The sequence below is a fragment of the Erigeron canadensis genome, chromosome 7, assembly GCF_010389155.1.
Source record: "Erigeron canadensis isolate Cc75 chromosome 7, C_canadensis_v1, whole genome shotgun sequence".
Classification (NCBI taxonomy): Eukaryota; Viridiplantae; Streptophyta; class Magnoliopsida; order Asterales; family Asteraceae; genus Erigeron; species Erigeron canadensis.
This window is the reverse complement of record NC_057767.1, coordinates 22,267,163-22,289,335: the sequence shown is the minus strand read 5'-3', so window position 1 is coordinate 22,289,335 and position 22,173 is coordinate 22,267,163. Positions and strand designations below refer to the sequence as shown.

Genomic DNA, 22,173 nt, shown 5'->3' with positions numbered 1-22,173 from the left:
AAGAAATTGAAAAATGTAGAAAATACAAAAATGATTTTTATTTTTGTTTATTTTATTTTATTTTGTTTTTGTATTTAGGAATTTTATTTTGTTTTTAAAGTTATTATTTTTTTTTCTTTTATTTTGGTAACTTGATGATGTTTGTTGAGTGCTTGCTAGAGTTGTAGGAACGGTGGCAAATGCGGTTGAGATATATTTCAGAGCTATATATTTTTTTTGGAATCAACTGAGAATTTGAAGCAGACACATTAAACCCGGGAAGTTTCATGTTCTTTATCTTCTTTAATTTTGCTTGTCCCTATTTCCCATACTTTTAATTGGTTCATTGTATATTGGGGACATTGTACAAATCAAGTGTGGGGGAATTGGACGGTGGCAAATTGGAAAAGCCGAGTTCGTTAAAAAGTTGAGAAAGTTTGAAGTTTTCCTACCCTACTAGCAATTTGGTTATGTTTTTAAATTTTTGAGGCTATAGGTTTGATGCAGAGACGAAAAATGAAGATGGAATCCTGGTAAGGTAGCGTAGAATTTGAAATTATTTACCTCTAGCTATCCTTTTCAAGTGTCTATGGCATTTCATCATTCAAAGGGATCATAAGCTTGTTCTGAACTTCAAATAGTTTAAATTACCTGCTAAATTGTGTTTTGATGATGAAAGGAATATGAATAATAGCTTCACTATATGATGTATTGGTAGGCACTACGCTTGAAAGTCTTGGTTTACACCCTTTATGATATATATACTTGTGGGTAACTTGACTTAATATATGGACTGCACACTGGTGTATGCCAGTCCCTTAATTCCCATGTTATAGGTTATGTTTCTGGTCATTTTGTTTGGACTTTATATCGGGGTGTCTGGGTGCTTTGGCATCAAACGAGTGGCACATGCGGGAACACGTGCAAAACCTTTTTCAATAGTGTAATGCTAATGTGGGCTATAGGATTCGGATAAGTAAGTCCTTGGGGTAACCTCGTTTTACCTAGTCTACCTAAAGCTTCCAACTTTGGATAGGTAGGCAGAAAATTTGCTACGCGGGTCTCATAGAAACTTACAAGTATTAACTTATAAACTTTTTGTTCTCATATGTGTTTGTATTTAGAGCATGGTCTTTGGTTATGCAACCCAACCCTGAGTCTAAGTGTATGTCTCTTAACGATACTCACGTATTGTAATGATGTGAAATTGAGCTTTAGCGTGTGTTAATGGCGGTTAGTGTGTGTAGGTGCCGAGAGAGAAAGAGTGTGTGTAAAGGAAAGATTAGATTGTATTATAGGTGTAAAGGTTACAAAACAAAGCTATAGAGGGGGTTTATATACTTCTATACAATTTACACTTATCCCCCTTCCATACTTAAGAACATTACAATATAAGTACAAAATATGTTTTAATACAAATCAACTACTACAAATAATATTTCTAACAATCTCCCCCATAGTAGTGATTTGTCAAAAGATATCCAACAATCAAAAGTCTTCAAGCTCGAGTATTTGGTCTGTTTCTATTTGGATGCCAGAACCAGTTGTCACCTTCCGGTCTATCATCAGGAACCACCATGTTTGCTTCATAATTCTTTAGAGGAAGATTATGTGGTCCTACAACATTGCTAGGCTTTTGCCTTCTTTTTGTTCGTGAGTTAGCAGCCGCAAAAGGAGTTTCATCTATGAGATTTATTGGTCTTCTTCGTGGGTTTTTTTTTGTTCTCATCTCTGACTTGAGCACAAGTCACACCTTTTGAACAAGCATCGCAATATCCATCTTCAAAATTTGTCACGAATGGAATGCCTTTAATCTTGCAACATCAGTTTAGCACCAACACGAACCGACCTTTGAAGGTCTTGAACCCATAACTATTCATTTGACTTCTCTCATTACCCACCTTGCCATTAAAATGAGCTTTAATTTTGGTTGACTTGATATGCTCAAGTAACCTAACTTAATCACATATTCTACCGGTAACACTTTGCCCTTTACGGCTTTGTGCACTAGTAGCCACGCTCTTATTACCATATCTCCAACTTAAAACTCAATCGACCTTCTTTTCTTGTCGGCATAAGTTTTATGTCGTTCTCTAGCTAGACGAAGTGCTTCCTTAGCAATGTTAACTTTTTCAGCTGTGATCTCAATGATCCCAGGACCCATAAACTGCTTTTCATCAGGCTCCAACCAACAACTTGGAGTCCTACATCTGTTACCATAAAGCATTTCAAAAGGTGACATTCCAATACTTACATGATAACTGTTATTATAAGCAAATTCAATCAATTTCAAATGATCATCCATGCTCCACCATACTCTAATACACATGCCCTTAACATATCCACCAACCAATTCCGGAATCTCCAACTGTTGCAACATTCCATATGGCTTTTTGTGATCAGCTTTTACACGTGCATAAGTCAAACATCTTTCAACACAATGTGCAACTTCGCCTTTAATGTTCGGCCACCAATAAATAGGCTTCAAATCTGCATACATTTTCGTAGCACCGGGGTGAACTGAATAGCTAGGCCTATGAGCTTCTTCATGGATCAACTCATGGTTACCATCAAGAAATGGTACCCATATTCAACCTCTATATGTCCGAAATCCACGACTGTTTGTTTCCATTTCAAGACATTTCTTCTTCCCAATACTTTCCTTGTCGGTGTTATCCTTCAACAAAGCCTTAGCTTGGGCTTCCTTGATGCGGTCAAGTAACCCCGACTTTGTTTGAACACCCATACTCATCAATCTACAAAAAAAATTCTGCACTTTTCTACTCTATGCATCCGCCAACGATTCGTAAGATCCATATAAGCAGCCGACACATTTGTCAAACCAAAAGGCATGACCAAGAACTCATAGTGACCATATCGTGTACAGAAGGATGTCTTAGCTACACTTTTCTCCTCAACTTCCAATTGGTGATAACCCAAATGCAAATCACTCTTTCAAAAATAAGGAGCACCTTGGAGTTGATCAAAAAGATCATTAATACGAGTAAGAGATACATATTCATGCCGAATGCCTATTAAGCTCGCGGTAGTCATTATACATACGCATGGAATCATCTTTCTTATTTAAAAACAAGATGAAAGCTCCCCACAGGGAGGAACTCGGACGAATAAAGCCTTAACAATCAATGATTGAATCATAGACAATAGCTCTTTCATTTCCGTAGGGGTAAGACAAATAAGGTGTCTTAGCAATAGACCAGTCAAAGCTCAATAGAGGACTTGACCTCACGGTCGAAAAGAAGATCAAAGAGATTCTCAGGAAATACATCATAAATATACAAATGATATCAACCCTAGAAACGAAAGGTGAATTTAATCACACGGGCGAGAAAATAACATTTCATCGATAGAATAAACTTGAGAATCGTTGTCAAGGAAATGACCCTCCTGCATAACTTAATTAAGCGTCAATAGAGATAAAACCATCTTCCACATAGACTCACAATATGATAAGAACATTAAAAAACATCAACATTTTTCAATTACTCCATTGTCAGCTTCAATTCATTCCTCCAAGCGTAGAAGGCAAATAGAATTAATAGGGAGGATCCAACTTCAATCTTGAGGAAGTAACTGAAGTATCCTTCATGAACTAATGCAACACTATCATTACTAGTTAATCATCTTAGCATCAAATTCACCATGTAAGGAGACCTTGCATACATTCTCAATGAACATTACCTTCATATCATTTTCATAAGATTCATGCGATAAATACATTCAACTACCATCATATCTTAACTTATATATAGCACTTTCATCACACCTTCAACATTACCTATAAGGGTTTCGCATATAACACATCAAAATGAAACAACAAATATGACTTTCATTGCCGTGAGTAAACAATTCCACACATCTCAGGCATCCATATCACTAGAGTTACAACATTGTGTTTACTCTCTACACATATAGGTATAACACATAGAAATACCTCCAATTTCGTTACCTTGAACAACGGTCAACACAAGCATGGATAGACAAACACACTTTTGTCGAGATACAATTGCAATTATGTTCCGGACCATAATTGTAATTATATCACTTCACATGCATGTTAGTTACCACATATGTGTATCACATTCTTTCACCAATTCCATTCACACAATCCTTATCATCCATACAACATCTCATTTTCGCTGCCATCCTTGTAACCTACCTCGTGGGTTGGACACCATTCACGGGACACCATTTCGCCTAATCCAACAATTTCCTTTCATTTCAACCATTTCACACGTAAATTATAGCGCACATTCATCAAATTCAAGTAGGGAAATAGCACATCACCTCAAGGACCGTCTATCATAGCAATTGAACAATCTAAGGACGGGGAAGCGAGAAACACGAGAATAAAGGCTAAAAGACATATTTACATATCAACAAAACAATTATCGTATAGCCTTAATCCTACACCCTCACTCATCCTAAACCCGTCCTAAGGCATTTCATCTCAAAGGCTAAGCATACCTACTTAAGCCTAACTTGATCTCTATCGGTTTAAGTCCAAAATCCTAAGGTCTTGGTCGAATTTCGGTTCACTTAAACCATTTCTGTGATACCAACTTGTAACACCCGTCGTTTAAATATATGGATTTCCAAAAATTTTTGCCTAACGGCGTTAAAGGAATGCTGAATTAAACTTTAAAAGTCCAACCAACAAAATCTGTTTGGTTTATTCATTAAATGGTGTTACTAGCCATATCATCAAAACAAGTCTAAATGGAAATCCATCGGTTGCCCAACATTAAACAACCGACACCATAGTAAATACAAATCATAAATATCTAAACATAAATGAACGTCTAATGCGAGCAGCCACTATGGGTAAACTACATCCAGCTTCAAGATCATATACCCATGCCTCACATCTTCTCACATCTACCTGCTTACTATATTGAACCTGAGGGCACAACACATTTTAAAAGAGCAAGTGTTAGCTAACGAATTAGCTAAGTAAGATAACACATAGTTTATAAAACATTTGTCCATTTAAAAACATTATAGAAAAAGTCATATTTCATCTTTAAGGCACATATCATCACAAGTCATCACATATATCATATCACATCTTGCGTTACACATCTTTCATATAGAATGGGTCATCCTAAATGTGCCTAGTCATCTTTTATAACTTTTTCACATATTATCTTTCCAAGTGTGACATAAGTCACGCATATCATATAACATATACATCTCATTAAGTTACACCCGACTAGATGGACAAACGGCGGTCCACAATGCCGTTAAGGAATGACAAGCCAATCCCGGAGTAATTCGTATGTTCAAGACAAGTGGGGTGGGGGGGGGGGTCAGACCTCCCGTATTACTCTTCACATCTTTGACCATGTTGCAAGGAGCCACCCAAGCAACCACATCTACGCACCCGCCGGGCAAGGGCAAGTACGGGTTAAGCTTAACACTTATCACATCTAAATTATGAGCTCGATTTCACAAATCATATAGTTTAGGTGTCCACATTACCTAAACATCATCACATAACCATCTTTTACGTTTGGGCCCTTAAACGTTCACGTGTCATGGAAACTTAATAAGTCTAGTGAACTAGATGAACAAGTCATGTAGTCATGCACATTTCACATATCATTAACATACATCACATTTCAATTCATCTCAAGACATTACATAGCATTTCATAGCATATCATTACATCTCATACATTGTTACATCACGTACATCATCATATATCTCATATCGTTACACATCATATGTCATTGCATATCGTATATCATTACATATCATCTTTTATTACATAGCATAGTTCATTACATATCGTATTTCATAACAACTCATACCATCTCATAACATTTCATAACAATGCATATCATCTCATATCATTGGGGTAGCATTTCAGAATTCAATATTCATCTACATAGCCCATATCACCTCCCGTGTAACCCCGAATACCCATAAGCAAACAAGGTAACATTTGGGGAAGTTATTATATGAAAAACCATGTTTTTGTCGAACCCTCAGCGTGTCAAAGTAGAGTATCTTACCTTGTAGAAGCGTATAAAATGATAATGTAAGTTACCGAGCTTTGTAAGTATTTCCGACTACCTATAATCATTAAACGACATAATGAGCTAAACAAGTACCTACTTACTTATGTTCATGATTCAAGCCTAAATATTCATAAACATGACCCATGACAAGGCTTGATGCATCAGAGGTTCGTTTGATACTTTAGAGCTTCCATAACTCGACGAAACTCGACATTCACTCACTAAATTAACCTTTCTGGAACCTTGACATCAGAATCATCTTTTAAAAACATTACCATTAGAAAGTAGACTCTCTCACAATTCCGTTGATAGCTTATTTGTCAAAAACGTAGTTACGGTTCAATAGTTACGGCCATTTGAAAATTTTGTCGCTAATGCGTAGCAGTTAAAGTCACTGGATATAAACTGCTTCGCAGTTTATTTACTGCGGCGCATCAAGCCCAGTTTCTGCACAAATCACCTTGTTTAACCTCTAAAACTTAACCAAACATATCCCAAACAATCCCTAACCTTATGAACGACTTTTGTACCTCAAAATTCATCATTTTAAGACCATAATGATGTAATAAAATCATTGATAAACCCCTACTTTATTTGCATCACAATAACAAACATTTTAGGTTACCGAATCGATCAAAACACTCGTTTATGACATCATTTGATCCTCAAATGACCTAGATCAGTTATGGATCTGATTATATGATTTAAATGATATAAAATCAATGTTGTTATACCTTTGCTACCTTTAGATTGCAAGAAGGATGCAAAAGACTTGATCAAACACACCCGAAATCACACGTTTTAAAGGATTTTGCAAAGGAATCGAATGGAGAGGAGGGGGGACGGTTTGGAGAGGCCAACAACTGATATTCTTGATTATGAGTAGGGCTAAAGGAACCCTAATCAGCTGGACCAACTTTCTAAAGTTTACACTTAAGCCCCTCAACTTTACGTATTCACACCTAAGGCTTAAACGACTTAACGGAAATACTTACTAACTATTAGGTCGAAAATTGACCAAATATGATTTGTTCAAAATAGTTGAAGTTCAGTGAAGAAAGCTTACTCAGGATTCTGAAGACATTCAGAATAAAGCTCACTGAAGCTTCACTTCAGATTCAGAATCAACCAACACTGAAGACGTTCAGACTAAAGTCAAAGACTGAAGACTGAAGAAGAAGATCATCTCAGAAGCAGAGCTCAGAGAAGATCTTACCTGATTGAAGAATCTGAAGAGGCTTAGTGAAAAAGTATTTACAACACTTTTTCACTGATTACGAGGAAAGTCTTTTTGTAGCTTTAACTACCTTTACCCGGTTAATTACTTTATACCTGGGATTGGGAAAGTTTTAGCAAAAGGTTGGGAATAAAGTATGTCAAGTCACATCAAAAAACTTACATACTTTACCTTAAACAAGCATGTTATGGATTTGTCCCACAAATCCATAAATGCATCCAACCATATTTGTACGGCATATTGCCATGTCATCAAGACATGTTTGCCTATAAATATAAGACTTCTCACACTTGCTAAAATGCTTGGAACTTTGGCAATTGCAACGTGTGATATTACTCTAAGTATTCTTACGAGTAATTCCTTGTCGCATAGATCATTTGTATTTCTAGGGTTGTTTAGATATCTTCACAAGTGTGATTATCTTTGTTCCGCAACAACTCTTGTATTTTGTTTATAGCAATAAATAAAATACATTGAAAAATACATCTTGACTCATTGCCATAATACTTGAATATTATTAGTATTTATATAGTTTCAAGCGTTTGTTCTTTATTGTTCATATCCATATCTGGATCGTGGTTCATAACTAGTCTTTATCTAGATTCGAACCACTTGCCAGTCAGGTTACTTGATATACTTGTGTTTATCGTTAACCTATTCTATATCTTGTTATATCTTGTTCTCGTTGTACATCTTGTGTAGGTGGACTCACACTAACACTTTAATAACATTTAATCATCTTAAACACATTAACACATGAATCATTAAGGCTTTAAAACCTTACACATAATGCATATTAATCACACATAAACATTAAATCTCCTAGAGACTTAACGGACATGTTGTGTTGACTTAACGACTCTAGTCAATCATTAATTAAAAAAAGTTCGGAATGTTACAAAGTGCAACCTGAATTTGTAGTGTCATGGATTCGAGGTAAATGACCTTTTAATATTCTTGTTTCAACAAACTCTTTCTGATTACTTCTCCGAAATTACTAATTTCTCAATTAACCAACTTTCAAAACAACGTGACAATACGGTCACAAAACCCCTATCTTTTAGAATTGCATTAAACTAGCATTTTTCCTAAATAATAGTCCCTTTGTTCGATCCTGACTTACTATTTTTCTATACTATACACGAACGGGTTCACTACCCGAGAGTGTGCTTTAATTGATTAATTGGTATATCTTGTTCATAAATTTAAGACTTGATTTTGCACATCAAGGTCCAAGTTCCTTATCAGCAGCTTATGTTATTGATATTCTTTTGTGTTCGATATCATGCTCGTTGTCTAAGTTTCGGTCGGCTTGTACTTCAAATTATTTTGAATTCTAAAACTTTGATTCTAATATGGTTATGTAGATACTAGATATTGTCTAATAGTACATTTTCTTTTATACCCTTTTTTTTGTTAAGATGTACCGTAACAAAGGTAAATACCTGTGACTTTGTATCTTTTGTACTCGTTATTGTAATGTTATATGTTGTGTTGTGATCTTGATCATGTGCTACGTACTATTTATGTTGTGCATCTCGTGTTTCTGTTTTAGCGGAGTGTGACGGAGATTAGATCAATTATATTTCATAGGTTGTTAGAATATTTAAATTAACTTGTATTATTTTGGTTCTGCAACCTTGTATTTATTTAATATTAAATAAATAAAATACACTTACAAATTACGTATTGTCTCAACAATTTACATTTAGTGCATCTTTATCTTCTATTGTCTTTAATTTACTTGTTTAACTCGTTATATAGGGTGATCTACCAGTAACTTGGTATTTGTTCTGGTACTAACTCCAGTCGAGTCCAGTGAAATTTTTTCAAAAAAATCACAATTAACATAAAAGTGTCTTCAGTGGTAAAGTTGGAACTTACATATCTTCTTTTAGAATCTCTACCATATCACTCTCTACACTAAATTCCCTATATTAGATCATTATATCAAAAAAAAATTATTCCAGTTGTCATATTAATTAAGTCGATTTCTTGTGATTTATGTATTATTGAGAAGGATAGGTTAACCCATTGTCTTTCTTTTATCATTTTGTCATAATCAGATGAACCGTTATCAATAATTTGTAAGTAAAAACCGATATTGTTTAAGAAAATTTTTACCTAATATATTATTATAAGTTAAGTTAACATAACCAAAAATTGATAATGTAAAAAAAAAAACGACAACATATATAATATTAACTTTGTAGTATATTGCCCCGATAAGTATACAATTTGTTAGACAAATACACAGACTGTCGTCCCCTTTTAGCTGTATGTGCTTACTGGTATATTTAAAAATTAAAACTCATATAAGTGAATTACACGGGAACAATTCTATCTAGTTAATCTTTACAAATGTTCATTGACTCGTTGTGTGTAGTATATCTTTAATTAATAGGGTTTATGGCATACAAATGTAACCACCTATGACCAAATGGTTATGTAATGTAGTGAACTATTCATGTGGCTACGTAATGTATGCACTTATGTTTTCTTGGCTATACTATGTAAAATATGTACGGACTTTACATAGTATAGCAAAAAAAATACATAGGTTCTTACATTGATTGACCCAAATAAAAAGAACCTTACATAGTATAACCAAGAAAACATAGGTGCATACATTACATAGCCGCCTGAATAAATCACTACATTACATAACTATTTGGTTATAGGTGATTACATTCGTATTCGTATGTCATTATCCCTAATTAATATCTAGTTTCAGAAGAAAACAGTAATATTGCAATACCCTACATTGTTATTCGGCCTTTAGGTGGCTCACAAGTGACTCATATGGTGTTGAAAGTTGGACTCAATTTTTTGGGGACCATAATTTTTTTATAAAATTCATTCATTTATATATATATATATATATATGAAATGTTGATTTAAAAACTAAATTTTGTGATCTGAATTTAACACATATAAATTTTGAAAACTAAATTTTATAAAATTCATTCATTTATATATATATATATATGTGTGTGAAATGTTCATTTGAAAACTAAATTTCGTATGAAAACTAAAAAACTACCGAAACACATTGTTATCTGAATTTAACACAATGTGTTTTAATTGTGTTTTTATAAAACACAATGTGTTTTTATTGTATAATCTAAAATACGTTGTGTTAAGTTTTAAATCACGGTGTGTTTTTGATAGCGTTGTGAATAAGAAAATTGTTCAAACACACTGTGATATGAACTTAACACAATGTGTTTTCGAAAAACATATTAAAAACATATTGTGTTAAATTCAGAACACAATGTGTTTTGACAGTTTTCTAGTTTTCACGAAAAATTTAGTTTTCAAATGATCAAAACACACACACACACACATATATATATATATATAGGAAATGTTATTTAAGAACCCACATAAAAAAAACTCAAGAACCATTTTGGACCACACATTTTTCCCCTCTTTCTCTCTCTTCAATTAAATAATAAAATTCACCCAAATCATTGAAAATGTTTTATCTCACAAACCGTAAATCGTTAGACGAAACAAAAAACATGGTAGTCTTAAAATTTCGTTCTCTTTCATTAGAAATCTAATTCGATATACTTTTAATGACTTTTTAATTTTTCAAACTAACTCACCCCTATATACATATATATCATCTTGGTATAAGATCTCTTTAATTGGTGTCCAAATTGATACGTGAACTATTATAAACCATGTAATGGAATGAAATGCCCGTAGACTTTTAACATGAGTACTTGACACTTGATAGGCCATTCTGTGTCTCTGTTTCCAATACCAAATTATCACCGATTAGACAATTCATATTTTATATATGAGGGAAGTGAAAATAGTGCTTTTATGTACCTATGTTGTGTGAAATCTATTTCACATGTTAATTTTTTAATTCATAAATATATAATAAATAAATAATGTGTTCATGTATATTTATGGACTAAAAAATTAGCATGTAATAGGGATTTCACCAAACTTAGATGTGTGACAACACTACCTTCACTTTTTTTTATATATAAAAAATATGAAAATCAATTAAAAACCTACTTTTTCTTTTGTCAAGTTGCAGTCGTACGTGTCCCACCCTTGCACAGCCTAGTCCCACAGAGTATTATGAATATCTATACAATTTATTATGGCACATGCTCTATGCACCCGTCTCGAATGGAAGGGGATTCCTTCAAGTTTTTCTTAATATGATTAGTCATATTAAGGTATTTTTGACCCTTATATGAAAATTAAAAGTCAAGATTCAAAGATTATCTATAAATCTTGGCTTTTGATTTACATTCAAGGGTCAAGATTTCCCCAACTTAACTCAAGTTAAAGAAGTAACTTGAGGAAATCTTTTTTGAGTTTAAAAATAGAGTGATGAAGATGATAATTTTTGTAATTAACTCTAATTTAATTAAAAAGAAAAAGTATTAATCCGACAATAGCAGGTAAAAGACAAATGTTCATGAAATCATGATGAAGATGATAATTTTTGTAATTAACTCTAGGGTAATGATCAGTTATCCTAATTGGTTAATCTAAAAATCCTCCTAATTTATAAGATTGTGACATGTGGAAAATCAGGGGGTGATAGTAAGAAAGAGAAATTAGTGGATTACATATGTTAACAAGATATTAGGAGGATTTTTAGGAGAATTAGTTAAGATGATATATCATTTTCCTTAACTCTATATATGCTTTGATGATTTCATGGCAGGTGGAAGACAAATTAAAGAGTAAAGACAAAAGTGAGACTTATGACAAAAATTGGACCACTCTATGTTTTAAAACTAAGAGGTGTGCGGGAATATTATGCCTTTATATTTTTCCAAATAAAATCTCTTTCTCACAAAACTGATAACTTGTTTTACACTAACATGCCCCAATGAAGACAAGGCTTTAGTACAAATATCCAAGCATCTCGTATTATTTTTAATACATAATGTACAATTACTTTTTAACATTTATCACATCTTATATTCCTAAGTCTTCAAACACACAAAAAAAAATTAAAAAATTCATATACGTCACTAATAAGCTTCAATATATCATATTTGCCCAATTGAATTTCTTAATATCACAAATGCCATTATTAAACTTGAAATATATCAAATTTACCTAAATGTTTAAATTTAATCGAAATAATACAATAAAGTCCTTCAAAACTATATATAGCATTTACAATTGACTACTATACCTCCCCCCCCCCCCCCCCTTTTTAATCATCTCTAATTACATAAACACATTTCCAGATCCCTATTCCGATGTTTATACTCTCGCTTTATTCTTCCTTCCATATGATCAAGCCATCTCTTTATTTACGATTAATCTTACGCTTATCATATTGAAATCGTTTTTTTTCTTTCTTTCCCAATCAATTTAATCATGTAATATAATAATATCAATGTTTACCTTCTTATATTGTTCTTTAATATAATTCTTTATACAAATTGATTAAAGATATCAACAAAAACAATATAAGTTTATAACCGATAAGAAATTAGATCGTATATGTAACTTATAATCGTAGCTTTTTTGCAACAATATATGTTTATTGTACATATATGTTAAAGAAAGTGCTACTATATATGAAATAGCTTTATAATTAGAACCTATCTTACTGCTCGTGATCAACTATTATGTATATGATTGTATGCCTCTTTCTTTTCAGGTCCTAATAACATGTGCAGATGTATTACTCATTGACACGATAAGATACTAGACATTTTGCATTCTCGTTAACATTCGTAGATACCGGACTTTTTGTTTCTCACTAACAAGACTCAATTATAGTTGTAAAATATAAACATTTCTTTATCAGAAAAGCAATCATTAATTTTTCCTACTAAGTTGGTTACACTCGTCCAAAATTATGTTTTTATATGTTATGTATTAAGATAATAAAAAAGAAGGCATATGGTCATTGTAAATGTTATTTATAATTTTAAAGGATTTTATTGTTTTATTTTCATTAAATTTATTCATTTTGGTAATTTTGATATATTTCAATTTTAATAATGACATTTTTGATAATTAAAAATTTAATTGAGTATATATGATATTTTTAAGTTTATTAGTGGCATATATGAAATTTTTCCAAAAAAAAAAATATATTTGCTATATGGATCTTACTAGATGTTCATTAACCAAGAATCTTTTCAACAAAAACTTATAAACAACAATATATCGTCGAATCTCCATTGTCGATCACCCCATCGCATCACCACCGCGGATCTTCCCATCTCAGGATTCTGAAGACATTCAGAATAAAGCTCACTGAAGCTCACTGAAGCTTCACTTCAGATTCAGAATCAACCAACACTGAAGACGTTCAGGATTCTGAAGACAGCTTGCTCAGGATTCTGAAGACATTCAGAATAAAGCTCACTGAAGCTTCACTTCAGATTCAGAATCAACCAACACTGAAGACGTTCAGACTAAAGTCAAAGACTGAAGACTGAAGAAGAAGATCATCTCAGAAGCAGAGCTCAGAGAAGATCTTACCTGATTGAAGAATCTGAAGAGGCTTAGTGAAAAAGTATTTACAACACTTTTTCACTGATTACGAGGAAAGTCTTTTTGTAGCTTTAACTACCTTTACCCGGTTAATTACTTTATACCTGGGATTGGGAAAGTTTTAGCAAAAGGTTGGGAATAAAGTATGTCAAGTCACATCAAAAAAACTTACATACTTTACCTTAAACAAGCATGTTATGGATTTGTCCCACAAATCCATAAATGCATCCAACCATATTTGTACGGCATATTGCCATGTCATCAAGACATGTTTGCCTATAAATATAAGACTTCTCACACTTGCTAAAATGCTTGGAACTTTGGCAATTGCAACGTGTGATATTACTCTAAGTATTCTTACGAGTAATTCCTTGTCGCATAGATCATTTGTATTTCTAGGGTTGTTTAGATATCTTCACAAGTGTGATTATCTTTGTTCCGCAACAACTCTTGTATTTTGTTTATAGCAATAAATAAAATACATTGAAAAATACATCTTGACTCATTGCCATAATACTTGAATATTATTAGTATTTATATAGTTTCAAGCGTTTGTTCTTTATTGTTCATATCCATATCTGGATCGTGGTTCATAACTAGTCTTTATCTAGATTCGAACCACTTGCCAGTCAGGTTACTTGATATACTTGTGTTTATCGTTAACCTATTCTATATCTTGTTATATCTTGTTCTCGTTGTACATCTTGTGTAGGTGGACTCACACTAACACTTTAATAACATTTAATCATCTTAAACACATTAACACATGAATCATTAAGGCTTTAAAACCTTACACATAATGCATATTAATCACACATAAACATTAAATCTCCTAGAGACTTAACGGACATGTTGTGTTGACTTAACGACTCTAGTCAATCATTAATTAAAAAAAGTTCGGAATGTTACAAAGTGCAACCTGAATTTGTAGTGTCATGGATTCGAGGTAAATGACCTTTTAATATTCTTGTTTCAACAAACTCTTTCTGATTACTTCTCCGAAATTACTAATTTCTCAATTAACCAACTTTCAAAACAACGTGACAATACGGTCACAAAACCCCTATCTTTTAGAATTGCATTAAACTAGCATTTTTCCTAAATAATAGTCCCTTTGTTCGATCCTGACTTACTATTTTTCTATACTATACACGAACGGGTTCACTACCCGAGAGTGTGCTTTAATTGATTAATTGGTATATCTTGTTCATAAATTTAAGACTTGATTTTGCACATCAAGGTCCAAGTTCCTTATCAGCAGCTTATGTTATTGATATTCTTTTGTGTTCGATATCATGCTCGTTGTCTAAGTTTCGGTCGGCTTGTACTTCAAATTATTTTGAATTCTAAAACTTTGATTCTAATATGGTTATGTAGATACTAGATATTGTCTAATAGTACATTTTCTTTTATACCCTTTTTTTTGTTAAGATGTACCGTAACAAAGGTAAATACCTGTGACTTTGTATCTTTTGTACTCGTTATTGTAATGTTATATGTTGTGTTGTGATCTTGATCATGTGCTACGTACTATTTATGTTGTGCATCTCGTGTTTCTGTTTTAGCGGAGTGTGACGGAGATTAGATCAATTATATTTCATAGGTTGTTAGAATATTTAAATTAACTTGTATTATTTTGGTTCTGCAACCTTGTATTTATTTAATATTAAATAAATAAAATACACTTACAAATTACGTATTGTCTCAACAATTTACATTTAGTGCATCTTTATCTTCTATTGTCTTTAATTTACTTGTTTAACTCGTTATATAGGGTGATCTACCAGTAACTTGGTATTTGTTCTGGTACTAACTCCAGTCGAGTCCAGTGAAATTTTTTCAAAAAAATCACAATTAACATAAAAGTGTCTTCAGTGGTAAAGTTGGAACTTACATATCTTCTTTTAGAATCTCTACCATATCACTCTCTACACTAAATTCCCTATATTAGATCATTATATCAAAAAAAAATTATTCCAGTTGTCATATTAATTAAGTCGATTTCTTGTGATTTATGTATTATTGAGAAGGATAGGTTAACCCATTGTCTTTCTTTTATCATTTTGTCATAATCAGATGAACCGTTATCAATAATTTGTAAGTAAAAACCGATATTGTTTAAGAAAAATTTTTACCTAATATATTATTATAAGTTAAGTTAACATAACCAAAAATTGATAATGTAAAAAAAAAAACGACAACATATATAATATTAACTTTGTAGTATATTGCCCCGATAAGTATACAATTTGTTAGACAAATACACAGACTGTCGTCCCCTTTTAGCTGTATGTGCTTACTGGTATATTTAAAAATTAAAACTCATATAAGTGAATTACACGGGAACAATTCTATCTAGTTAATCTTTACAAATGTTCATTGACTCGTTGTGTGTAGTATATCTTTAATTAATAGGGTTTATGGCATACAAATGTAACCACCTATGACCAAATGGTTATTTAATGTAGTGAACTATTCATGTGGCTACGTAATGTATGCACTTATGTTTTCTTGGCTATACTATGTAAAATATGTACGGACTTTACATAGTATAGCAAAAAAAATACATAGGTTCTTACATTGATTGACCCAAATAAAAAGAACCTTACATAGTATAACCAAGAAAACATAGGTGCATACATTACATAGCCGCCTGAATAAATCACTACATTACATAACTATTTGGTTATAGGTGATTACATTCGTATTCGTATGTCATTATCCCTAATTAATATCTAGTTTCAGAAGAAAACAGTAATATTGCAATACCCTACATTGTTATTCGGCCTTTAGGTGGCTCACAAGTGACTCATATGGTGTTGAAAGTTGGACTCAATTTTTTGGGGACCATAATTTTTTTATAAAATTCATTCATTTATATATATATATATATATATGAAATGTTGATTTAAAAACTAAATTTTGTGATCTGAATTTAACACATATAAATTTTGAAAACTAAATTTTATAAAATTCATTCATTTATATATATATATATGTGTGTGAAATGTTCATTTGAAAACTAAATTTCGTATGAAAACTAAAAAACTACCGAAACACATTGTTATCTGAATTTAACACAATGTGTTTTAATTGTGTTTTTATAAAACACAATGTGTTTTTATTGTATAATCTAAAATACGTTGTGTTAAGTTTTAAATCACGGTGTGTTTTTGATAGCGTTGTGAATAAGAAAATTGTTCAAACACACTGTGATATGAACTTAACACAATGTGTTTTCGAAAAACATATTAAAAACATATTGTGTTAAATTCAGAACACAATGTGTTTTGACAGTTTTCTAGTTTTCACGAAAAATTTAGTTTTCAAATGATCAAAACACACACACACACACACACATATATATATATAGGAAATGTTATTTAAGAACCCACATAAAAAAAACTCAAGAACCATTTTGGACCACACATTTTTCCCCTCTTTCTCTCTCTTCAATTAAATAATAAAATTCACCCAAATCATTGAAAATGTTTTATCTCACAAACCGTAAATCGTTAGACGAAACAAAAAACATGGTAGTCTTAAAATTTCGTTCTCTTTCATTAGAAATCTAATTCGATATACTTTTAATGACTTTTTAATTTTTCAAACTAACTCACCCCTATATACATATATATCATCTTGGTATAAGATCTCTTTAATTGGTGTCCAAATTGATACGTGAACTATTATAAACCATGTAATGGAATGAAATGCCCGTAGACTTTTAACATGAGTACTTGACACTTGATAGGCCATTCTGTGTCTCTGTTTCCAATACCAAATTATCACCGATTAGACAATTCATATTTTATATATGAGGGAAGTGAAAATAGTGCTTTTATGTACCTATGTTGTGTGAAATCTATTTCACATGTTAATTTTTAATTCATAAATATATAATAAATAAATAATGTGTTCATGTATATTTATGGACTAAAAAATTAGCATGTAATAGGGATTTCACCAAACTTAGATGTGTGACAACACTACCTTCACTTTTTTTATATATAAAAAATATGAAAATCAATTAAAAACCTACTTTTTCTTTTGTCAAGTTGCAGTCGTACGTGTCCCACCCTTGCACAGCCTAGTCCCACAGAGTATTATGAATATCTATACAATTTATTATGGCACATGCTCTATGCACCCGTCTCGAATGGAAGGGGATTCCTTCAAGTTTTTCTTAATATGATTAGTCATATTAAGGTATTTTTGACCCTTATATGAAAATTAAAAGTCAAGATTCAAAGATTATCTATAAATCTTGGCTTTTGATTTACATTCAAGGGTCAAGATTTCCCCAACTTAACTCAAGTTAAAGAAGTAACTTGAGGAAATCTTTTTGAGTTTAAAAATAGAGTGATGAAGATGATAATTTTTGTAATTAACTCTAATTTAATTAAAAAGAAAAAGTATTAATCCGACAATAGCAGGTAAAAGACAAATGTTCATGAAATCATGATGAAGATGATAATTTTGTAATTAACTCTAGGGTAATGATCAGTTATCCTAATTGGTTAATCTAAAAATCCTCCTAATTTATAAGATTGTGACATGTGGAAAATCAGGGGGTGATAGTAAGAAAGAGAAATTAGTGGATTACATATGTTAACAAGATATTAGGAGGATTTTTAGGAGAATTAGTTAAGATGATATATCATTTTCCTTAACTCTATATATGCTTTGATGATTTCATGGCAGGTGGAAGACAAATTAAAGAGTAAAGACAAAAGTGAGACTTATGACAAAAATTGGACCACTCTATGTTTAAAACTAAGAGGTGTGCGGGAATATTATGCCTTTATATTTTTCCAAATAAAATCTCTTTCTCACAAAACTGATAACTTGTTTTACACTAACATGCCCCAATGAAGACAAGGCTTTAGTACAAATATCCAAGCATCTCGTATTATTTTTAATACATAATGTACAATTACTTTTTAACATTTATCACATCTTATATTCCTAAGTCTTCAAACACACAAAAAAAAATTAAAAAATTCATATACGTCACTAATAAGCTTCAATATATCATATTTGCCCAATTGAATTTCTTAATATCACAAATGCCATTATTAAACTTGAAATATATCAAATTTACCTAAATGTTTAAATTTAATCGAAATAATACAATAAAGTCCTTCAAAACTATATATAGCATTTACAATTGACTACTATACCTCCCCCCCCCCCCCCTTTTTTAATCATCTCTAATTACATAAACACATTTCCAGATCCCTATTCCGATGTTTATACTCTCGCTTTATTCTTCCTTCCATATGATCAAGCCATCTCTTTATTTACGATTAATCTTACGCTTATCATATTGAAATCGTTTTTTTTCTTTCTTTCCCAATCAATTTAATCATGTAATATAATAATATCAATGTTTACCTTCTTATATTGTTCTTTAATATAATTCTTTACACAAATTGATTAAAGATATCAACAAAAACAATATAAGTTTATAACCGATAAGAAATTAGATCGTATATGTAACTTATAATCGTAGCTTTTTTGCAACAATATATGTTTATTGTACATATATGTTAAAGAAAGTGCTACTATATATGAAATAGCTTTATAATTAGAACCTATCTTACTGCTCGTGATCAACTATTATGTATATGATTGTATGCCTCTTTCTTTTCAGGTCCTAATAACATGTGCAGATGTATTACTCATTGACACGATAAGATACTAGACATTTTGCATTCTCGTTAACATTCGTAGATACCGGACTTTTTGTTTCTCACTAACAAGACTCAATTATAGTTGTAAAATATAAACATTTCTTTTATCAGAAAAGCAATCATTAATTTTTCCTACTAAGTTGGTTACACTCGTCCAAAATTATGTTTTTTATATGTTATGTATTAAAGATAATAAAAAAGAAGGCATATGGTCATTGTAAATGTTATTTATAATTTTAAAGGATTTTATTGTTTTATTTTCATTAAATTTATTCATTTTGGTAATTTTGATATATTTCAATTTTAATAATGACATTTTTGATAATTAAAAATTTAATTGAGTATATATGATATTTTTAAGTTTATTAGTGGCATATATGAAATTTTTCCAAAAAAAAAAATATATTTGCTATATGGATCTTACTAGATGTTCATTAACCAAGAATCTTTTCAACAAAAACTTATAAACAACAATATATCGTCGAATCTCCATTGTCGATCACCCCATCGCATCACCACCGCGGATCTTCCCATCTCCGTCGCACCATCACTTAACCACTTCCACCTCTCGCCACTACTTCTAACTCAATTTCATGGCCAGATCTGTTGATCTAGTACCATCGAATTTTGTGATTGTTGATGATTACTATATGTTTTTTTTATTTAATATATGTAAATATATATTTATATGGGTGGGGTGATAAATTCTTGAAGAAAGTGTATAAAAAATCAAAGATCCAAAAGAAAGAAGTAAAATATTATTGAAGAAAATAACGACTATAGTGTTTCATAAGTGTTTGTTTGAGGATTTGAGGAGAGTGTGAACGGTTGAATATGTCCCATAACAATAAAATACAACAATTTAATATTCGTAGTACAGTGGTCCCAACTCTACTCTGTAATTTTTATTAATTATTGAGTAAACGACATAAATCGTCTTGTGGTTTACTCAAATAGTCACGTTTCATTCATGTGCTTCAATAACATCATGGATCATCCTTTATAGAAAGAGAAACTTCACGTTTCGTCTTTTGACTTGTTGACCGTTAAACCACCTCCGTTAACAACCCCATGTGCCTCCCACGTGAGGGGTATTACAGTCTTTTCAACCCCCTTGACTTATTAAAAAAAAGTAAGTAAATAAATAATACAACCATTCCTTCATATCTATTCCAGATGATAGTGGGACGAGGTTTTGATGGTCAGAGCACGAGTGGCTGATAGTTTGGTGACAGGGTAGTGGCGATGGCATGACGGGGCAATGGTGGTGGTGATGTAACCGAGTGGATTTGGGGTATATGAGTGTTGGGTTGTTGTTTGAAGTTTAAATGGTTGTAAGGGTATTCACGGTGCTGCTAGTGGCCGGCCGGAGTTTTGACAGATGATGATGATTGATTGATGAAATGGGGTTTGACAAATGTTAGGCCAAACGAAGTTCTATTTGATGTGTACGTTTTTTTCTTTGTGTTAGTTTTCATGTTTGTTTTTTGTTCCTTTGAATTTGTAAGCATTTGTGTGTGTATACATATACATACACATACACATACAGATCCTGTTTTTTCCTGGGAAATGGGTTTTTTTATGAAAATGATGATGATTACTTTAAACACATTAACGATCAAGTTTGGTTCTTTATGCTTAGGAAAGTATTAAAATACCCCTCACGTGGGGGTGTTGACGGAGGTGGATTGACGGTTAACAAGTCAAAACGTGAAGCTTTTCTTCCTATAAAGGATGATCCATGACGTTATTGAAGCACAAGAACAAAACGTGACTATTTGAATAAACCACAGGGACGATTTATTTCGTTTACTCTTAATTATTATTGTCTTCTTTTATTGTTGTAATATACTTGACGAAGACCCGCGTAATGTAGCGATGTAGGTGGTGTCGTGTTGGTTGTGGCGGCAGTGGCGGTGGCGATTTGTAGTGGCAGCGGAGGTTAGTAAGATAGATAATTGATGTAAAATAATTCATGTAATTTAAGTAGTTAATGAAGATAATTTAGTTAATAAAAAATGTATGCTATAAATGTTTTAAGAGATTAAAAGATTTCAAAAATAAAATACTTAGTTTTCTTTATAAGTAATAATTAAATTATAGATATAGATTATGGGAAAAATGATCCGTACTGCAGACTTTATCTATCTTACGTACTGCCATGTTAAAAAAATTACAAATTAAAACTTTGAATTTGATAAACATACATAACCGCTCATTGAATTTTACATTACCCACTGAAATATACATGTTTTACTTAAGATACGTAATGCATATCTGCTTTACCTAAGAGGCTAAGATTATAGATAGCTCCGAAATGAAACAATTTTATATGATTTATAACAGCTAGTGGTTTACCTACTGCATATTATCATTTCATATACTAAAGCATTACATCAACAGAGTAGTTCTTCAAGATGTCATATTGATTAAGCCGACCTCTTGGTATGTATCATTTATGTATCATTAGAAAAGGATAGGTTAACCCATTATCTCTTTATCACTAGCGGGTATCCGTGTAATGATGGCGATGGCGGGTGGCGGTGTTTAAAATGGCGAGTTAGGATGGTGGTGCGATTATCTGTATAAAAGTAATTGATATACATATTTTACTTAAGATACGTACTGCATGTTTTACCTGAATTTTACATTATCTTCCCTGAAATACACATGTTTTATCTAAAATAAGTATTGTATGCTTTACGTAAGTTTTTCCATA

General features: G+C 31.9%; 1 protein-coding gene across 1 annotated transcript; it reads right to left on the bottom strand.

The window, feature by feature from the left end:
* Positions 1–2,020: 2,020 nt before the first annotated feature.
* Positions 2,021–2,479, bottom strand: LOC122609099. The gene has a single exon (XM_043782160.1). The coding sequence runs from the start codon at positions 2,477–2,479 to the stop codon at positions 2,021–2,023; it is 459 nt and encodes a 152-aa protein (XP_043638095.1).
* Between the last annotated feature and the right edge of the window lie 19,694 nt (positions 2,480–22,173).

Excerpts from the sequence above, each read along its gene's own strand:
- LOC122609099 (XM_043782160.1), bottom strand. The coding sequence starts at position 2,479 with ATGTATGCAGATTTGAAGCCTATTTATTGGTGGCCGAACATTAAAGGC.